This window comes from Amblyraja radiata, chromosome 12, assembly GCF_010909765.2.
Source record: "Amblyraja radiata isolate CabotCenter1 chromosome 12, sAmbRad1.1.pri, whole genome shotgun sequence".
Taxonomy (NCBI): domain Eukaryota; kingdom Metazoa; phylum Chordata; class Chondrichthyes; order Rajiformes; family Rajidae; genus Amblyraja; species Amblyraja radiata.
The window spans coordinates 41,350,356-41,368,767 of NC_045967.1; the positions used below are offsets into that span (position 1 = coordinate 41,350,356).

General features: G+C 44.6%; 1 protein-coding gene across 3 annotated transcripts in view; it reads left to right on the forward strand.

Annotated features, from left to right (window-relative positions):
• The window catches only part of ogt (O-linked N-acetylglucosamine (GlcNAc) transferase), a 74,814-nt gene that overhangs the window by 30,783 nt on the left and 25,619 nt on the right, over window positions 1-18,412 (forward strand). For all 3 annotated transcript variants that reach the window (XM_033030618.1, XM_033030617.1, XM_033030619.1), the window contains 4 exons: window positions 2,094-2,173; window positions 13,217-13,412; window positions 14,751-14,891; window positions 17,706-17,806. In XM_033030618.1, coding sequence (XP_032886509.1) covers window positions 2,094-2,173; window positions 13,217-13,412; window positions 14,751-14,891; window positions 17,706-17,806 — 518 coding nt within the window. The remainder of the gene's footprint in view (window positions 1-2,093; window positions 2,174-13,216; window positions 13,413-14,750; window positions 14,892-17,705; window positions 17,807-18,412) is intronic.

The following is an 18,412-nucleotide window of genomic DNA, read 5'->3' on the forward strand; positions in this document are numbered from 1 at the left end:
CTAAACTAATTTGGTGCTGTGGGTTTTGGAAGGGAATTTTAAAGTTCCGCAGCTAGCTCGCAAAGAACTGGAGGAATACGAATGGGACTGTGGAGCTGGAAGGAGATCAAATCATGGAAGGATTTGTAAATGAGGATGAAAGATTTGAGGCATTGCTTAATTTACAGTATACATTGACAATTTTACAGTTTGTGGGAGGAGGGAGAATACTGCACTGAAATTACTGATTTACTGGAAGAAGAATCAAGGATTTACAGTGCATTCAGAAAGTATTCAGACCCCTTCACTTTTCCACATTTTGTTACGTTACAGCCTTATTTTAAAATGGATTGTTGTGCAATTTTTGGAAAAGGCGGCACCACTCTGATGTAAATCACAATGAAAGGGCGAATTTTATGTTTTGCTTGGCTAAACTAGGTTCAGTCTGCATCCCAAGCAATGCTCATAAACCCAATATAGATACTATTGTGTTTCTGTCCTACAAAACCATGAGAGGAATAAATTGGGTAGATGCACAGTCTTTTGCCCAGAGTAGGGGTCCAGAGGACATAGGTTCAAGGTGAAGGGGAAAGGATTTAATAGGAATCCACGGGGGTAACTTTTTAAGGTGTGTGGATGTGTGGAACAAGCAGCCAGAGGAGGTAGTTGAGGCTGGGACTAAGCGCAGGCAAGTGGACTAGCAGAGCTGCCAAGTGGTATGGAATTATCGTATTTTGTGCGGAAATGCGATTAGAATACGGATGTGTGGTTTTGTGTTGTTAAGTATGGATTTGAAATACGGAGTTCAGTTCAGTCTGAAGAAGGGTTTCGACCAGAAACGTCACCCATTGTTTCTCTCAGGCTGCCTGTCCCGCTCCAGGTTTAAACAGAGCACTGTCAGTTTAACACGTGGGAATTTAAACGAAGAGCTGTCGGCTACAATGCTATGGGTTCTAAAAATAGCGCTACCAGTTGGAGCGCTATGGGCTTTACACATAGCGCTATGGCCACAGCTCTATGGGTCACACAGATTGTTCAGGAATTGGAATTCTTTTTCTCAGTGGTAGTTGAGCCGTTGATTATTTTTCAGGCAGTGGTAGAATTCTGGAGAAGCCTAGTGGTGAAAGGTTACCAGTGGGATTGCAGTTACATTGGGACTGGCCTTGATTTTGGGTGGGCTCAAGGGGGAAAGAGGGAGGGGTGGAGAGAGGGAGAGGATGGAGAGTGGAGGGAGAAGGCGTTGAGGGAGGAAGGTAATAAGAGAGGGAGGGAGGGAGAGAGAGAGAGAGAGAGGGAGCGAGGGAGGGAGGGAGAGGGAGGCTTCCAAAATGGTTTCTACATCATCATCTGGTGCTAAAAGCAGGAAGCACCCGTTCAAACAGCAGTATACAAAGAGATGGCAATGAATGCACTGCCAAGTAAGGTGCGTAGAAGACATGTCAATTGGTAGCAAAGTTATGCATTCTTGTACTCTTACATTGGTATGACTGCACATAAAGAAACTTTTTTCAGCAAAGTGGCACCGCGTAAAAATACTGATCTCCTCAGCAAAAACTGATTTTCAGGTACTAGAATACTGAAATGCTCTGACAAAACTTGGCAGCTCTGGACTAATGTAGCTGGGACATTGTTGGCCGGTGTGAGTTGGGCCGAAGGGCCTGTTTCCACACTGTATCACTCTATGACATAACCCTTAACACCCCCCTCTTGCCTATGTCGACCTAGTACCTGCCATACCTGTCGGTCTGAAGTAGGGTCTCGACCTGAAACGTCACCCATTCCTTCTCTCCAGAGATGCTTTGCAAAGTTACTCCAGCATTTTGTGTCTATCTTCGATTTAAACCAGCATCTCCAGTTCTTTCCTACACATTTTGTATGCTTCTGCTTGTGCTAGTTTTCCTCCCCACCACACACAATTCGTACAAAGGATCTCTAACCAAAATGTCACCCATTCGCGTTCTCCAGGGATGTTGCCTGACCCACTCAATTACTCCAGCACATTGTGTTCTTTGGCTTTTTTAACTTCAATATCAGAAAATGTTTATCCCAACATTGAATCAATAGAAAGTCTTTGTGTAGAATTATTTTCATTGGACTTGTTAATTAAATTGCAGGCTGTTACTTTGGATCCAAACTTCTTGGATGCTTACATCAACTTGGGAAATGTTTTAAAGGAGGCACGTATTTTTGACAGGTGAGCAAATTAAAATTGCAACATTTCAATATGTTCTTTTACTTGTTGCAGGTCATCCAGTGTTAATTTCTATGGCTGAAATCCAATTGGCTATATGTAAAATGAATAGCAAGATAGTTATTACACCAGGTTTTCCATTCCATTTCTGTTCATTTAGTTTTCCACTAACAAGCACTACAATTGGCTAGTAGGAAATAATCAATCTCCATCTTTCCTTGTAGAAACAAAAGAAAGCATCGGTACATAGGAACATGGTGGCTAAGCAATATAGGTAGCGGAACGTTAATAACGCAGATGGGGAAGTTTGTATAGTTACACAAAATCACCGTATCTAATGGGTGGCCTGCTAACCCGTCCAGCACGTGTGCGGTACGAATTCGCCTCACCTCCTTTCATCGGGGAAGTTACCGGGGAGGAAGGGGGGATGTGACCGGGGACCCGACGGGGCGGGGAGGTGGTGAGATAGGCAAGCTGGGCACCAAACGCCGCGGGGAGGCCGCGGTGGAAACGGTCGCTGATAGAGGAGCAACAGGACTGGTAGTGGGAGGGTATACAAAACGCGAGATATCTGGATATGGAGTCGCAGAACGCGGTTCCTTCACTGGAAGGATATGTTGACGGTTGCGTCTGTAAATGGCTCCGTCCGCTTCAACCAGATAAGAGCGCACTTCTTTGGCAGGGCCGTAGATGTGCCCCAAACGGCCATAACCCTTGTTGGTCTGGAGGCGAACCACCTGTCCACTGGTGAGAGGTTTAAGTGGCTTACTGGATTTGTCAAAAAAAATGTTTCTGTGCATCGCGTTTGAATTGTAGCTTCTGGACCGCAGGCGGAGAATGAACTTGTGGCTGCAAAAGCTGCTGGGACACAGGCAGGGGAGCACGGGTTTGGCGAGACATCAGTCGTTGGGCTGGGGAACCCAGTATGGGATCCCTTGCAATGTTCCCTAAGTTGAGCAGGTCTAGATTTTGCAAGATATGACTGCTCCATTAGTTGTTTTGCTATTTGGACGGCTCGTTCGGCGAGTCCGTTGGACTGCGGGAACTCGGGGCTGCTGGTAATATGTCGGAAGTCCCATAGTTTTGCAAAGTGTTTGAAAAATTGGCTGGTGAACTGTCTGCCGTTGTCGGACAGAATACGTGCAGGTGAGCCATGCACGGAGAGGTGACGCTGCAACTTCTCGAAAACCGCCTCAGATGTAATGTTTTGGAGTAAATCGATGTCGAACCAGCCCGAATAAGAGTCAACAAGAACCAGATAGTTTCCCATGCCATTCGAATATATCAGTGGCTAATGTGGACCATGGGAGAAGAGGAACTGGTTGCGGCAGTAAGGGCTGCTTCTGCTGATGTGGCGTCAGGCTTTTACAGACGGCGCAGACTTCGGTTTTGTCACGTATATACTTGGTCATACCAGGCAAGTAAAACATGCTTTGTGCCCGTTGTAGGGTTGCCTCCACGCCGGGGTGGCCCCTGTGGACGGCATTGAAGTACTTGTCCCCAAGGACAGCTGGGACAACTGCCTTGTGGCCCTGAACAATAATCCCATCCTGTAACACCAGTTTGTCACGAACCAGGAAGTATGGGCGGATTGTGAGCAGGGTGTTGTGTTTATCTGGCCAGCCACGCCGGAGGACTGCAGACAGCAATTGTAAAGTCCCGTCAGCAGCCGTGTGTTCTGCTAGGCTGCTCAAACAATCAGTAGGAACATACGATATCTTCATTACTGAGAACTGGTCCTGTACAGAGAGTTGTTGTTCGTTGGTTTTGCGTGGGGCTCTTGATAGCGTGTCAGCTATGTGCATGTCCTTGCCTTTCATATAGACAATGTTGAAATCAAACCGCTGCAGCTGCATCATCATCCGTTGTAGGCGGGCTGGGGCAGCGTGAATGGGTTTATTCAAAATAGTGACCTGTGGTCAGTTTCTATAGTCACAGACTTCCCAAAAATAAAGCCCTTGAATTTTGTGCAAGTGAAAACCACTGCGAGCAATTCTTTTTCGATCATGGAGTAACGTTGTTCAGTGTCAATTAGTGTGCGAGAGGCGTAAGAAACAGGCTTGCAGTTGCCATCGGTAGTGGTCTGCAGGCAAGCAGCGCCAATGCCGTACTGGGACGCATTGCAGGTGAGCGTTTCTGGTAACTCCAAAGCAAAGTAGGCGGTGCGCTAGCCAGCTGCAACTTGAGAGTGTCAAAAGCTCGTTGGTGCTGCGGATACCAGGACCATTCATCATCTTTGTGTGTCAGTTCTTGCAGGGGGGCAGATATGTCGCTGAGGTTGGGAATAAATTTCCCCAGGATCATTCCAAGGAACTTCAGTAGGAACCGGCATTTCGGTGATAGCTGTAGTTTTTGATGGGTCTGGTCTGAGACCATCCCTTGTGAAAACGTGTCCGACGTGGGTAACTTCCAGGACTCGAAACTTGCAATTCAGGGGATTGAGTTTGAGCTGAATGTCTTTGGCACGGTCTAATACTTTCTTCAGATTGCCATTATGTTCAGCCAGGTCGCTTCCGTAGACGAGAATGTCATCAACAATGATGGTGCATGGATACTCTGCAAACAATTGTTCCATCGTGCGCTGGAAAACTTTGCTGGCAGAGTTGATGCCAAAGGGCATTCTCAGAAATTTGTAGCGGCCGAAGGGGGTGCCAAACGTAGTAAGATTGGACGAGCCTGGGTTCAGTGGAATCTGCCAAAACGAGCTTTTGACATCCAGAACGGAGAACACTGTTTCCTATTTGAGCAGCAACTTCCTCTACTGTTCGCATAGGGCAGTGCGGGCGTTTGATAGCAGTGTTAAGATCTCTGGGGTTTATGCAGATACGGATGTCCTTTTTTTCCGTTGCGACCACCATGGTGGAAACCCAGTCAGATGGGTCGGTAAAGGGCCTGTCCCACCAGCATGCGATTGCATGCGTCTAGCGCGTCCAAACGTGGTTGCTTGAGGCGTACGGCCGCGTGGGGCCGGTCCCACTTCGAACCGCGGAGGTGTGTGGAGTTGTGCGGGGCTGGTCCCGACATCGCGCGGGGCTCCGACGATCCTGCACTGTCCGACAAATTCCGTGCGCCAATGGCCTGTCGGCCCGCAGGCGTATTGAGGGCGTACGCAGCGTCTTGACGGCGTACGCCTAGCGCGTGGCGTTGCGCGATGATGTCACCGCCCGGCGTACCGTTGCACGATGACATCACCGCCCGGCGTACCGTTGCGTGATGACGTCACCGCCCGACGCCGTGCAACGTCCAAATTCATTCGGCCCGCCTTCTGCCCAGCTGATTGCTGAGTGTGACGTAAATTACGTCACGCGCGAACTTTGCGCGTACTTACCGCGTCCTTAGCGCGTACTTACCGCGAACTTAGCACAAACTCCGCTTCCGTTTGGTCGCGCTAGACGCATGCAATCGCATGCTGGTGGGACAGGCCCTTAACTTCAGCTATAACACCCATGGAGACCATCCGATTGAGTTCATTGTGTACTCTGTCACGCAAGGTATGCGGAACACTAGGTGGTGCTCGGATCACAGGAGTGACATTGGGATCAACGACAATGTGGTATTTGAGGGGCAACTTGCCAAGCTCGTTGTTAAACAGTTCTTTGTATTGAGAGGGTACATGCTGAGTGGGTCTGTCAGTGAGAAAAAGTTGATGGACAGCGCGGCTAAAGCATACCAGGCCTAGATCGTGGCATGCATTGATACCGAGCAAAGTCTCTGAATCCCCCTTGAAGATATAAAACTTCAGGGTATGGGGCTGCGTGTCTACGGTGCATTTTAAATTAGTTTGTCCAAGTGGGTGTAGAACATCCCTGTAGGCCCGAAGTGTGGCCGAGGCCTTTTAAAAACGTTCGGCATTACGGATTTTTAAAAACTCTGATAACGAGATGACGTTGCATTTCGCGCCCATATCAACCTTGGCGATCAAAGGTCTGTTATTCACAAACATGTTTACCTCAGGGTCAAATTGCTCGTTCTTGGTTCTTGGGTCCTCCAAAATATTCCAACTGGAATTTAAACTGGAGGTGGTGAAGGGAGGGATTAAGCCAGAAAGGGTATAAAGAACACACATTATAGAATTTAACATAAAACATCCCCACACAGCAGAATCAAAGTTTCCCACTGTGTGGGAAGGCACCAAAGTCAGTCTCTTCCTCCACTGTTCCTCGTGGTCAGGGCCTCCCCAAGCCCTCCGCAGTTGCAGCTACGGGCGGCCCGATGTCCAGGACCGCTCGCCGGGGTGATACAAGTCTGACGTCGGGGCTGCGGGACGTCCTCAGCGGCGTGGACACCAGTCGGCCCCCTCCTACCGGAGTCGGCGGCTTCCAAAGTCCGCAGGCCGCGCCGGGTGGAGACTGCTGCTGTAGGCCCTCTGCAAGGCGCCCCAGGACTCCACGATGTTGTTCAGCGCCGCCCGCGTTGGAAGCTCTCCGCACCAGATCTCCACGATGTTGGAGCAGCGGCCCAACGCTCCGGAGCTCCAAACGGCGACCCAGGTAGGCATCGCCCACTCCGCAGTGACTCCAGTGCTGCGTCGCCGCTGTAGCAGCCCTAGTCCGGTTCCCGGTCCCCAGCAGGAAAGGCCGCTCCGATCCAGCTGGTAGGCCGCGAGGTGGGGGGCGAGGACGCGACTCGGAGAAATAGTCGCGTCCCCGCCAGGAAGCGACTGGGAAATGGTTTCCCCCTTACCCTGCCCCCCTCCCCCACATAGAAAAGTTAAAGTTTCCCCCAACACAACACTTTAGACTAACTAAAATTAAAAAAAAGATTGAAATACAGACTGGCTGTAGGTAGAGGCTGCTGCAGTGCAGCGCCCCCTCCGTTAGACGAAGGGAGGAGAGAGTGGATGGCTGAACTGGTGTCTGTGCTTTCAGAGAGCTGAGCGGGGGATGGCAATTCAGGCTCTTGGTATTCGTTATCAGCAAGCTCATGTTGTAACAGGTGCAGGCTTGTCCTTGGGGCGGGTTGAGTCACACGGGAACAGCAGCATGTAGCAAAGTGGTTTAATTTCTTGCAGAAATGACAGGTTTTACCATAAGCAATACAGAACTGTCGACCTGTAGCATGAAAATAGTTGCAATTTTGACATTGAACAGCAGGTTCTCTCTGCTGCCAGGGGAGGGCTGGGAGCGGCTGTCAGAAGAGGAGGTGTCTGTAAGGTTGACACTATACTGCGAACGCTGACCGGAGGGCACAGACTTAGTGTGAGAAGATGTTACCTCGGCAATCCGACAGGCGTGCTCGGCTTGATTAAGGGTCAGGTCAGTGCTACGGAGCAGTTGATCCCTTAACTTGCTATCAAGCATACCTCGAACAATTTTGTCACGGATGAGTTCATCGCCCAGATCACAAAACTGGCGCCATGTGTTTCAAGCCACCGATAAAACGTTCAATCGGTTCATCAATATGTTGCATCCGAGCATAAAACATGGTACGTTCAATAATGTAGTTCGAGGGCAGGTCACACAACTGTCCGTGCTTTGCAAGTAAGACGGCAGGGTCATCAATCGTCTCTGCAGGCACTAGGACCTGTCTATTAGCATCTAAAATGGCAGGCTCAAATGTGAAATTGTCGGCACGATTCATTGCCTCTGGGCTAGCTAAATTGAGTAATACAGAAGCACACACATCAGGAGGGTCGTTGCGATGAACGATGCGAACATAGTGAGTGTAGTCACGCTCGATAAGATGCCAGCGTTCAGCAATGTCAGTCAAAGATCAGAGGACTAGGACGGTGAGACGAGTTTGCCATGATAGATAACCGTCACATAAACTAATTAAAAAAAAAAAAACCCCGATGAACGTGAACGGAGTAGGTAAGACTCACTCTCTGACACCATGTAATGAGTCGAGTCAAACACATGTTTATTAAATCTACTTACAGCATCGATCTGCAGGACATTACAGTTCCTAGCAACTACTCATACTGAATGGCGTAGGCAAGCTCGTGTTAATATGAAACGCATATTAGGCGGAGCAACTACTAACAAGCACTACGATTGGCTAGTAGAAAATAACCAATCTACATTCTGTCTTTGAATATATTCAAAGATACTGCTTCCAAATGCAAACCAATCCTGTTTACGCATTCCTGAATCTATGTGTGTGTGATGCTGCTGTGAGCAAGATTTTCATTGTTCCTCTACATCACTATTAGTGCACATGACAACAAACTTGACTTGTCATGATAATATATTATATGCCCTTTCTGATATTAATCCAGTAAACGTACTCTGAATTGCTTCCAAAGGATTTGTATCCTTTAAAAAAGATCCTTACTGTGCATAGTACATTGGATATTATTTCACCATTCGTATGTAACTGCATTAGTTCTGTACAGGCCCATATATAATTCTGAATCAGCCATTTTTCTCATTAAATCATTTTATTAGCAATAACAAAGTGGTCCAGTGCTGTTATTTCACAGCTGTGGCCGACATAACGCTCGGGAGGTGGGTCATGCGAAAAAAACAATAGAATTTTGTCATTATTTAGTCACTCAATACTATAGGGCATTGATATTGGATGTGAAATCACCGTGTTGATTTGGTTGGCAGCCACAGCTGAGACCTTCCTTTGCCACGTCCCATTCAATATGAGCTGTCACACCCTTAACTGCAAGGCATTTTCAGTGATTTGCAAGGCCCGTAGATTTAGGTGTTTAGGAAGTGGGGATATTAGGAGGGGTGGGGGGTGGGGGGAGGGAATGGAAGGGATTGGAGGATCAGGATTCTTGATGAAACGTGATATAGGAATTTGGCCATAATGGGTCAAAGTGAAGAAGCAGCGAAGAGAGAGATTGAGTCCACATGCAGACAGATCCTATTAGTTACAGTGCCCTCCACAATGTTTGGGACAAAGACCCATCATTTATTTATTTGCCTGTGTACTCCACAATTTGAGATTTGTAACAGGAAAAATCATGTGATTAAATGTAAACATTGTAAGATTTTATTAAAGGCCATTTTTATACATTTTGGTTTCACCATGTAGAAATTACAGCTGTGTTTATACATAGTCTCTCCCCCCCCCCCCCCCCCCCCCGCATTTTAGGGCACCATAATGTTTGGGACATAGCAATGTCATGTAAATGAAAGTAGTCATGTTTAATATTTTATTGCATTTCCTTTGCAAGTAATGGCTGCTTGAAGTCTGCGATTCATGGACATCACCCATGCTGGATGTCTTCTCTGGTGTATTGCAGCCATCTTTAGCATGCTTGTTTTGGGGGCTAGTCCCCTTCAGTTTTCTCTTCAGCATATAAAAAGCTTACTCATTTGGGTTCAGATCGGGTGATTGACTTGGCCACTCAAGAATTTACCAATTTTTAGCTTTGAAAAAATCCTTTATTGCTTCAGCAGTATGTTTGGGATCAGTGTCCTGCTGTAGAATGAACCGCCGGGCCAATGAGTTTGGAGGCATTTGTTTGAACTTGAGCAAATGGGATGTGTCTATACACTTCAGAATTCATTATGCTACTACCATCAGCAGTTGTATCATTAAGAAAGATAAGTGAGCCAGTACCTTCATCAGCCATACATGCCCAGGCCACAACACCCCCACCACCGTGTTTCACAGATGAGGTGGTATGCTTTGGATCTTGGGCAGTTCCTTCTCTCCTCCATTCTTTGCTCTTGCCATCACTCTGATATAAGTTAATCTTCGTCTCATCTGTCCACAAGAGTTTTTTCCACAACTGTGGTTGCTCTTTTAAGTACTTCTTGGCAAACTGTAACCTGCCCATCCTATTTTTGCAGCTAACCAATGGTTTGCATCTTGCAGTGTAGCCTCTGTATTTCTGTTCATGAAGTCTTCTGCGGCCAGTGGTCATTGACAAATCCACACCTGATTCCTGAAGTGTATTTCTGATCTGCACTGAGCTGCAAAATGATTTTCCTTTCCACACTTCTTACACTTTTTCCCAAAAGCTGGGCATTTTTTCTTATTCCTCTCGTGTGTTCTACCACAAAACTTGCACAGTATCTCATTGTCTTTTTGTCTCTCTTCTGCCTGTTTCAGTGCATGTACCTCCTCCACTGTCTGTCCTTGCAGTGTTCTGCTATTCTCCCTTGACAGCTCTGTAGCTCTACAAATGTGCAGGCATGTCTCCAGAGTCAGCTTCTCTTCCCTGAGTAATCGCTCCCTCAGTGCTGAGCTATTTGTACCACACACAAGTCGATCTCTAATCAATGAATCTCTAATGTCCCCAAAATTGCAACTACTAGCAAGTATTTTCAAGTCTGTTATATAGCTGTCCACGTTTTCATCCAATCCTTGGTTCCTCATGAAGAATCGGTACCTTTCCACAGTCTCGTTTACCTTTGGGTTGCAGTACTCGTCAAACTGTATGATCATTGAACTCACTGTGGTCCTCGCTGAAGGGCTAGCACTCGACAAAGTTGCCCAAAGTTCTCTGCCTTTTTCTCCGATGAGATAGTTGAATAGCTTGACTTTTGTGGTCTCTTCGGCGTCTGGCATGGTAAGGTCTATGTACAGTGTGAACTCCTCCTTCCAACTTTTCCATGACTTCGCCAAGTTGTTGGAGTCCAAAACCAAAGTTCCAGGGGGTTTTAGCCCTTCCATCGCTGTCAGCTAGCTGTTGTTTTTTCTTTGCCGATGCTGAAGGCTAACTGCTTATCTTTTGTGCTTTGTTGTGTCTTTGGTGTGCTGTTGGCTACGGGCCCACTGAAAACAAGCTACTGGCTTCAATTGTTCAACTGCATTTTCTTCTTTGCCGGCTTCTGTAAGGCTGACGTTAGCCTGCTGCTAGCTAGCTAAACTTTCACTTTTCTAGTTAATTCTGACAATTTTCGACGTCCATCCCACCGCTGCCACCATGTTTCATTATGTTCTGTCTCTATCTGGACTATACATAATGGACGATTAAAGCAGTCTTGCTTACTTGAACTTTATTGTCTTTGTGCAGTCATCCTCCGAACTGGGCCGCGCCCCCGGTGTCACCTCTAAACCAGTCCCCCGTACAACAGTACTTAAATAAACAATCCTATTGTTACATGTCGGACAGGTGTTTGGGAATTTTCCTTTATTATAGAGATAATTCATCTGTCATCAGCTGAGGAGGTCTTCCTTGGCCTGCAAGTCCCTTTGCTATTAGTAAACTCACTAGTGCTCTTTGTCTTCTTAATGATGTTTCAAACAGCTGATTTTGGTAAGGCAAATGTTTGGCTGATGTCTCTAATAGTTTTATTCTTGTTACTCAGTCTCATAATGGTTTACGAAACAGCAGTAAAAGTTTCCAAAGGTAATGGAAAGACTAGGTGCTTAGAGCATGGGTGGAAATCCCCCCCATGCTTTGAGAGTTGGGGGACAATCCCCCCCCATGTTTTGTAATCCGGACTTTATCTGAAGGCTTTCTAAGGGCTGAATCAGCCCGTTTGCGGGGCCTTTCAGCGTCCGGCGCGGTTTAAAAAATAACAAGCTGGCCCCTGCACATGATAGTATTTCATGATGCTGCCGCACTGCAGGGCATGATTATTGAGGATCTTAATGGTATTTGGCACCAATTTGACAAGGGTGCAACTGTTTAGTAGTGTTATTTGTATAATGATAAGTGGTCAGCTAGTTGCTGGTATTAAATTGTGAACCACTATATCCTTCATTCAGTTTGTGTAGCAATGTCATTTGAATATTTAAATTGTAAAATTGTAGAGACTCGCACAACTATCTAGACTACACTTCTTCCCACCCTGCTTCCTGTAAAGAATCCCCTACTCCCAATTCTTCCATCTACGCCGCATGTGCGCCCAAGATGAGGTGTTCCATACTAGGACATCCGAGATGTCCTAATTCTTTAGTGAACGGGGGTTCCCTTCTCCCATCATAGATGTGGCCCACACTCGTGTCTCCTCGGTAGCCCGCAGCTCTGACCTTGCTCCCCCTCCCCTTAGTTGTTACAGAGATAGTCCCCTCGTCCTTACCTTCCACCCCATATGCCGTCGCATACAACACATAATCCTCTGAAAGTTCTGCCACCTCCAACGGGATCCCACCACTAGCCACATTTTCCCATCTCCACTCCTTTCCGCCTTCCGCAGAGACTGTTCCCTCCGCAACTCCTTGATTAACTCATCCCTTCCTACCCAAACCACCCTCTCCCCAGGTACCTTCCCCTGCAACCGCAGAAAATGTTAACACCTGTCGCTTAACCTCCTCCCTCGACTCTGTCCAGGGATCCCGACCGTCCTTTCAGGTTAGGCAGGTTCACTTGCAGCTCCTCCAACCTCATCTACTGTATCCGTTGTTCAAGATGTGGACTTTTATACATCGGCGAGACCAAACACAGACTGGGCAATTGTTTTGCAGAACACCTTCACTCAGCCCGCGTGAACCACCCTGATCTCCCGGTTGTTGGACACTTTAATTCTCCTTCCCATTCCTACATAGACATTTCTGTCCTTGGTCTCCACCATTGACAAAGTGAGGCTAAACACAAATTGGAGGATCAGCATCTCATATTTCGCTTGGGCAGCTTGGGCAGTGGCATGAATATTGATTTCTCTCACTTCAGGTAGCCCCAGCATTCCCTCTATCCCTCCCCTACCCAAGTCGCACTAGCTTCTAATTTTCATCCTACAAACAGCTAACAATGGCCTATTTCCTTTATCATCGTTACTTTTTAGCATATCTTTAATTCATTGTTCTTTATCTCTCCATATCACACTATATCTCGTTTCCCTTATCCCTAACCAGTCTGAAGAAGGGTCTCGACCCGAAACGTCAATCATTCCTTCTCCAGAGATGCTGCCTGTCCCGCTGAGTTACTCCAGCTTTTTGTGTCTATCTTAAGTATCTAACACTGTAGGTTTAAGAAAGAACTGCAGATGCTGGAAAAATTGGAGATAGACAAAAAAAGCTGGAGAAACTCAGCGGGTGAGGCAGCATCTATGGAGCAAAGGATGAAGGGTTTCGGCCCGAAACGTTGCCTATTTCCTTCGCTCCACAGATGCTGCCTCACCTGCTGAGTTTCTCCAGTTTTTTTGTCCACCTACTACTATAGGTTTTGTTGCTTATGATGTGTTTTTCTTTTTCTAGGGCAGTGGCTGCATACCTGAGAGCTTTGAGTCTAAGTCCTAATCATGCAGTTGTCCATGGAAACCTGGCTTGTGTCTACTATGAACAAGGACTCATTGATCTTGCTATTGATACATATAGAAGAGCCATTGAGCTGCAGCCTCACTTTCCAGATGCCTACTGCAATCTAGCCAATGCACTAAAGGAAAAGGGAAATGTAAGTATTTGAGAAATTTAGTGATGCGAGGTTTAACAGCAAGCTATCAGCAACTTTTTACTTCCTTATATTTAATTTTCTTGTTGGGTGTAAAGGTGGGATAAGGTGCCTAGAATGAAATGAGCAAGTTTTTTTTTTGCAATGTGGTGAACACAGTCCAATTCATCACAAGCCCGTCATATCTTTCCATCCAGCCCATCTTTACAGTGCATTACATCTGGAAGGCTGAAAGTATCGTCAAGGATGCTTGCCATCCTGACCAGTCCTGTTTTTTCTCGTCTCTCTTCTGGGAGAAATTGCAAGAGCTTGAAGCATGGACTTCTTGACTTAAAACTGCTTCTTCCTCGATCTTCTTCCTAACTGCTGTCAAACTCTCGAAACAATCACCTCTTCCAAACCCCCTTTCCTGGGGAGACTACCATGTACATTCATTCTTAATCTACCTGTCTGATGAAGGGTTTCGGCCCGAAACGTTGCCTATTTCCTTCGCTCCATAGATGCTCTCACCCGCTGAGTTTCTCCAGCATTTTTGTCTACCTCTTATTCAGTTATTCCATTGTGGCGCTGCAATATTTTTTTGCACTCCAATCTTTGTACCATTTTGTTGTATTTATTGTTGTATTTATCATTTACTATGCATCCCGTTTACACGGAGCTTCATGCAAGCATGCAATTTAATTACACCCTGGTGTATACCGTAACAATCTGATCTGTACTCCTTGCAGCTCACTTTTCCACTTATTCGTTAGCAAAATAAAGTATAAGCAAGTTATTAACATGCAATGTAAAAGCGGAGGCAGCTTATTAGTTAACAAAATTTTAATGCTAAATATCTGCAAACACAATCTGTGGTCAGGAGGCATATGAAAAGAGAAACGGTTAATGTTACAGGTCAAAGACGTGTTGTTAGCGGGATGCTATCTTGGATTTCAAGTGTTCGGCTAACTCAAAAATGTAAAATCTGCTTTTTGCACAGGTGCTGCTTTAGCAGTATACTCCAGTATTTTGTTTTTTATTAAGGATTATCTATTTATCCTCGCTTTGCATTATCTATTAAGCAGTCTCAAACCTTCATTGGAATTTGCTATCTTGATTTTACAGCCATGTAAGGAACCTTGGCCATGGAATCCCACTGTATGTTTCTGAACATCCAAAGCCACACTTTATGGGCTGCACTTTAATGTATTCTAATAAAGGACACAGTTAAATATAATTTTCCTTTTCATAAAAACCATACTGCGTAATCATGTTATGGTTTTCCACTTGCTCTTGATTGCTTTGTTTAAATTCATACTACCCCCATAACTGTTACCTGCTGATCTGGTTCTTCTGTGGCAGGTTGCTGAGGCAGAAGAATGCTACAACACAGCCCTGCGTCTCTGTCCTACTCATGCTGACTCTCTGAACAATTTAGCAAATATCAAAAGGGAACAGGGTAACATTGAGGAGGCTGTACAACTGTATCGAAAGGCTCTGGAGGTAAGACGGAAAGGGAGCAATTCGTGCACTCTGTCTCTGGTATGATTGTATTTCAAATGATACCAGAATAATGTGTTTTATATTTAATAAATGATCCTGTGTTTTTGGAATGTGAAATGTTATGTGCTGACTTTAATTTTACTTCCACATTTTACATGAACACAAGAATAAAATAATGGGAACAATCATATTCCATTAGGCCCTTGAAGTCAATTCTTCTGTGCCAATTCCCCACAACCATCAATTCCTTAATCTAATCAAATATTTACTGTTGGAACATTACATCTGTCAAGCTTCCTTAGAACCGTGTATGTTGAGTGAGGTCACCCTTTATTCTACTAAATGCCAAGGAATGTGGCCCCAGACTATTTGGTCTGTCTTGGTAAGACAATCTGCTCATCTCCGAAGTTGGCCTGGTGCAACTCTTTTATACTGCGTCTGATTTAATAACCTTTTTAGTTGAGGGAAGTAAGCTAAATGTAGTATTCCAGATGTGTCCTAGCCAATGTGCTACAAGTGCAACCCCCCCACCCCCCATTTTTAAACCTTAATCCCTTTACAATAAGGCCAAAGTGTCATTCCCCATAATAGTTTTTTTGTGATTCATGCACGAGAACACACAGATCTCTCTGAACTTCATTCATTGGCAATCTCTCTCAATTTAATTTAGATAATTTTGTCTTTTGGTTTCTTCCACTGAAGTGCATGACCTCGCACTTCACTACATTAAACTTCATTTGCTAATCTTTGATACCCTATACTTTTAATTTATGCAACAGTTTTGTAAATACCTTTTGGAAATCTGATTATTATCTCTACAGATTCTCCTCTTACAACTCGCCCTGTTACTTTCTCAAAAGTTTGAACAAATCATGTTCACTTGGGTTTAATTGTATTTAGATCACAAGAAACTGCAGAGTTTATGGGCAATTTCATCCTATGGGTGCACTGCATCTGCTGCCACTTCCTTTACAACATATCTGGCATTTCTTTGTATTTATTAAGTCATGAATATTGTTCACACAAGGCCTTGCATTTACTTTAGCTACTCTCTTTCTATTTATGTATCTATAGGAACTTTACTGTATTTTTACATTAAAGTTCTTTTTTCTCAACATTCATTTTTAGTTTGTCGTGGTTATCTTTATTTTCAGTTTAACACTTTGATTGGGATAAATTCTAGCTGAGCATTGTACACACCTGTTTGAATATCTACCACTGTTCATCTACTGACCTGTGACTTGGCTCGTTGATCCAGTCCACCTTGGACAACTTCTTGCTTATACCATTATAATTGAAGATACTGGTTATGAACCCATGGTGTTCATCCTCAAACAGCATTTTGATTTTCTATCATATTGTGGTCACTACTCCGGAAGGGATCTGTAACCACAAGATATCTTATTAAAATTAGACACAAAGTGCAGGAGTAACTCAGTGGCAGCATCTCTGGAGAGAAAAAGGGATGGGTGATGTTTCGAGTTGGAACCCTTCTTCGGTCTTGTTAATCCTTTCTCATTGCTTAAGACCAAATCTAAAATAGCCCATTCCTGAATTTACTTCTAAAAAGCAATACTGGTGCACAATTCATCTATGATGCCCTTGCTAATTTGGTTTGTCCAAACAAAATCTCCCATTTAAAATTTGTAGTTCACGTCATATGTGCCCACGATATTTCCCCTTTTATTCTTTGACCTATTGAGGGGCGGCATTTTGGGGATCACTTGGCCACTTCAGTCCATTCCATTTGCACATTCTTTCTTCAGTTTCTATCCTCATCCAACAGGGAACAAAAATCTTGTACCTGATAGACAAGGGAAAGAAGGATCAAAGCTCCTTGGGACCACCCTCTGGATATAGCTTCTTGCCTTTTCTGTGGTCACAGTGTCTTGTACTTGACTACTTCCTAATTTAGAAGGCACGTGATTGTCTTCTACAATGCCTTGTCCAGCTAATTATTATCCCTGAGGTATTGCAGTGTTCTGAAGTGCTGCTGCTGCTTTAGATATATTTCCTAGGGAATGAGGCACTTCATGGTACAAATCCTTAACTTAAAATCTGATATGTGAGGGGGATTTGGGATAGGAGTAGCACCATGAATTAGCCTGACCTTTCTTGTGTGATATCCACACATGATTAAAACATCCTGAGAGTGTAATAACAAGGTATATGTGAAAACAATGTTTCCTCTTACAGATTCTAGAGATAGGAGTAAATGCTTGAAGATTGAATGCTCAGTTAAGGCACATTAAAACATGATTTTCCATGGTGTACATTTTTTTGGAAACTCTTCCTCAAAGGGTGGTGGTAGCAGAATCGTTGAATATTTTTAGATCTAGTTTGTCGGTAAATGCTTGGTAATCAATTGAGTGGAAAGATCATAGGGAAATTATGAATTAAGATTTCATTTAGACTGTCCATAATCTTAAATGGTAGAACAGGGATGAAGAACTGAACCCTACTAGTTCCTACTTTGTATATTTGCGAGATTCCCATTCAGGAGGGATAAGCATTATCAGGTTGAACTATATGCAGCCTTCACCAAATGAATTTGTTGATGGCTGAAACTCAAAATTACTCTACGAGGAAAATAGCTAGAAAACAATCTAAACATTTTAAACAAATTATTACAAAATTCTGCTTCAGGTTTGTGTGCATTTTTCTGATGTGCTTTGATTGCGAGTCTGTCACCTCATTTGTTTCAATATTCTGAATATAGTGCGCTTGAATTTTTGTTATTGCTTAATATTTATTTGTATATAATGAAAATATTTTAATGAAAATGGAGTCATCAGGGTATTTTGGATGTTATAGGTGTTTCCAGAATTTGCAGCTGCCCATTCAAACCTCGCCAGTGTACTGCAGCAGCAAGGAAAGCTACAGGAAGCATTAATGCATTATAAGGAGGCTATCAGGTAACTACCCACTTGTTTGCCCATCATATTTGTCCTGACCCAATTTGTGTAGTATAAATTCATAGCTTAAGAATCTCTGTGTGTTGTGCTGAATAATTGTGATTCTTTGATTATTTGCCTTTGGTAGGCGTGAGAAGCAGTGACAGAGTACTCTGCTCAGTCCGCCTGGACCTATCTGATCTGCCAGTTGCTAAACACTTTAATTTGCCTTCCCATTCCCACGTTGACCTTTCTGTCCTAGGCCTCCTCCATTGTCAAGAGTGAGGCCAAATGCAAATTGGAGGAACAGCATCTCATATTTCGCTTGGGCACCCAGTGGTATGAATATTGATTTCTCTAACTTCAAGTAACCCGTACATCCCCTCTCCATCCCTCTTCCACCCAAGTCACACCAGCTTTTCGTTCTCATCTAGCAAACAGCTAACAATGACCTGTTTCCTTTATCATTGTTACTTTTTTGCATATCTTTCATTTGTTCTATATCTCTCTACGTCATTGTCTATATCTCTCGTTTCCCTTTCCCATTACTTTCAGTGAAGAAGGATTTCAACCCGAAATGTCATCCATTCCTTCTCTCCAGAGATGCTGCCTGTCCGGCTCAGTTAC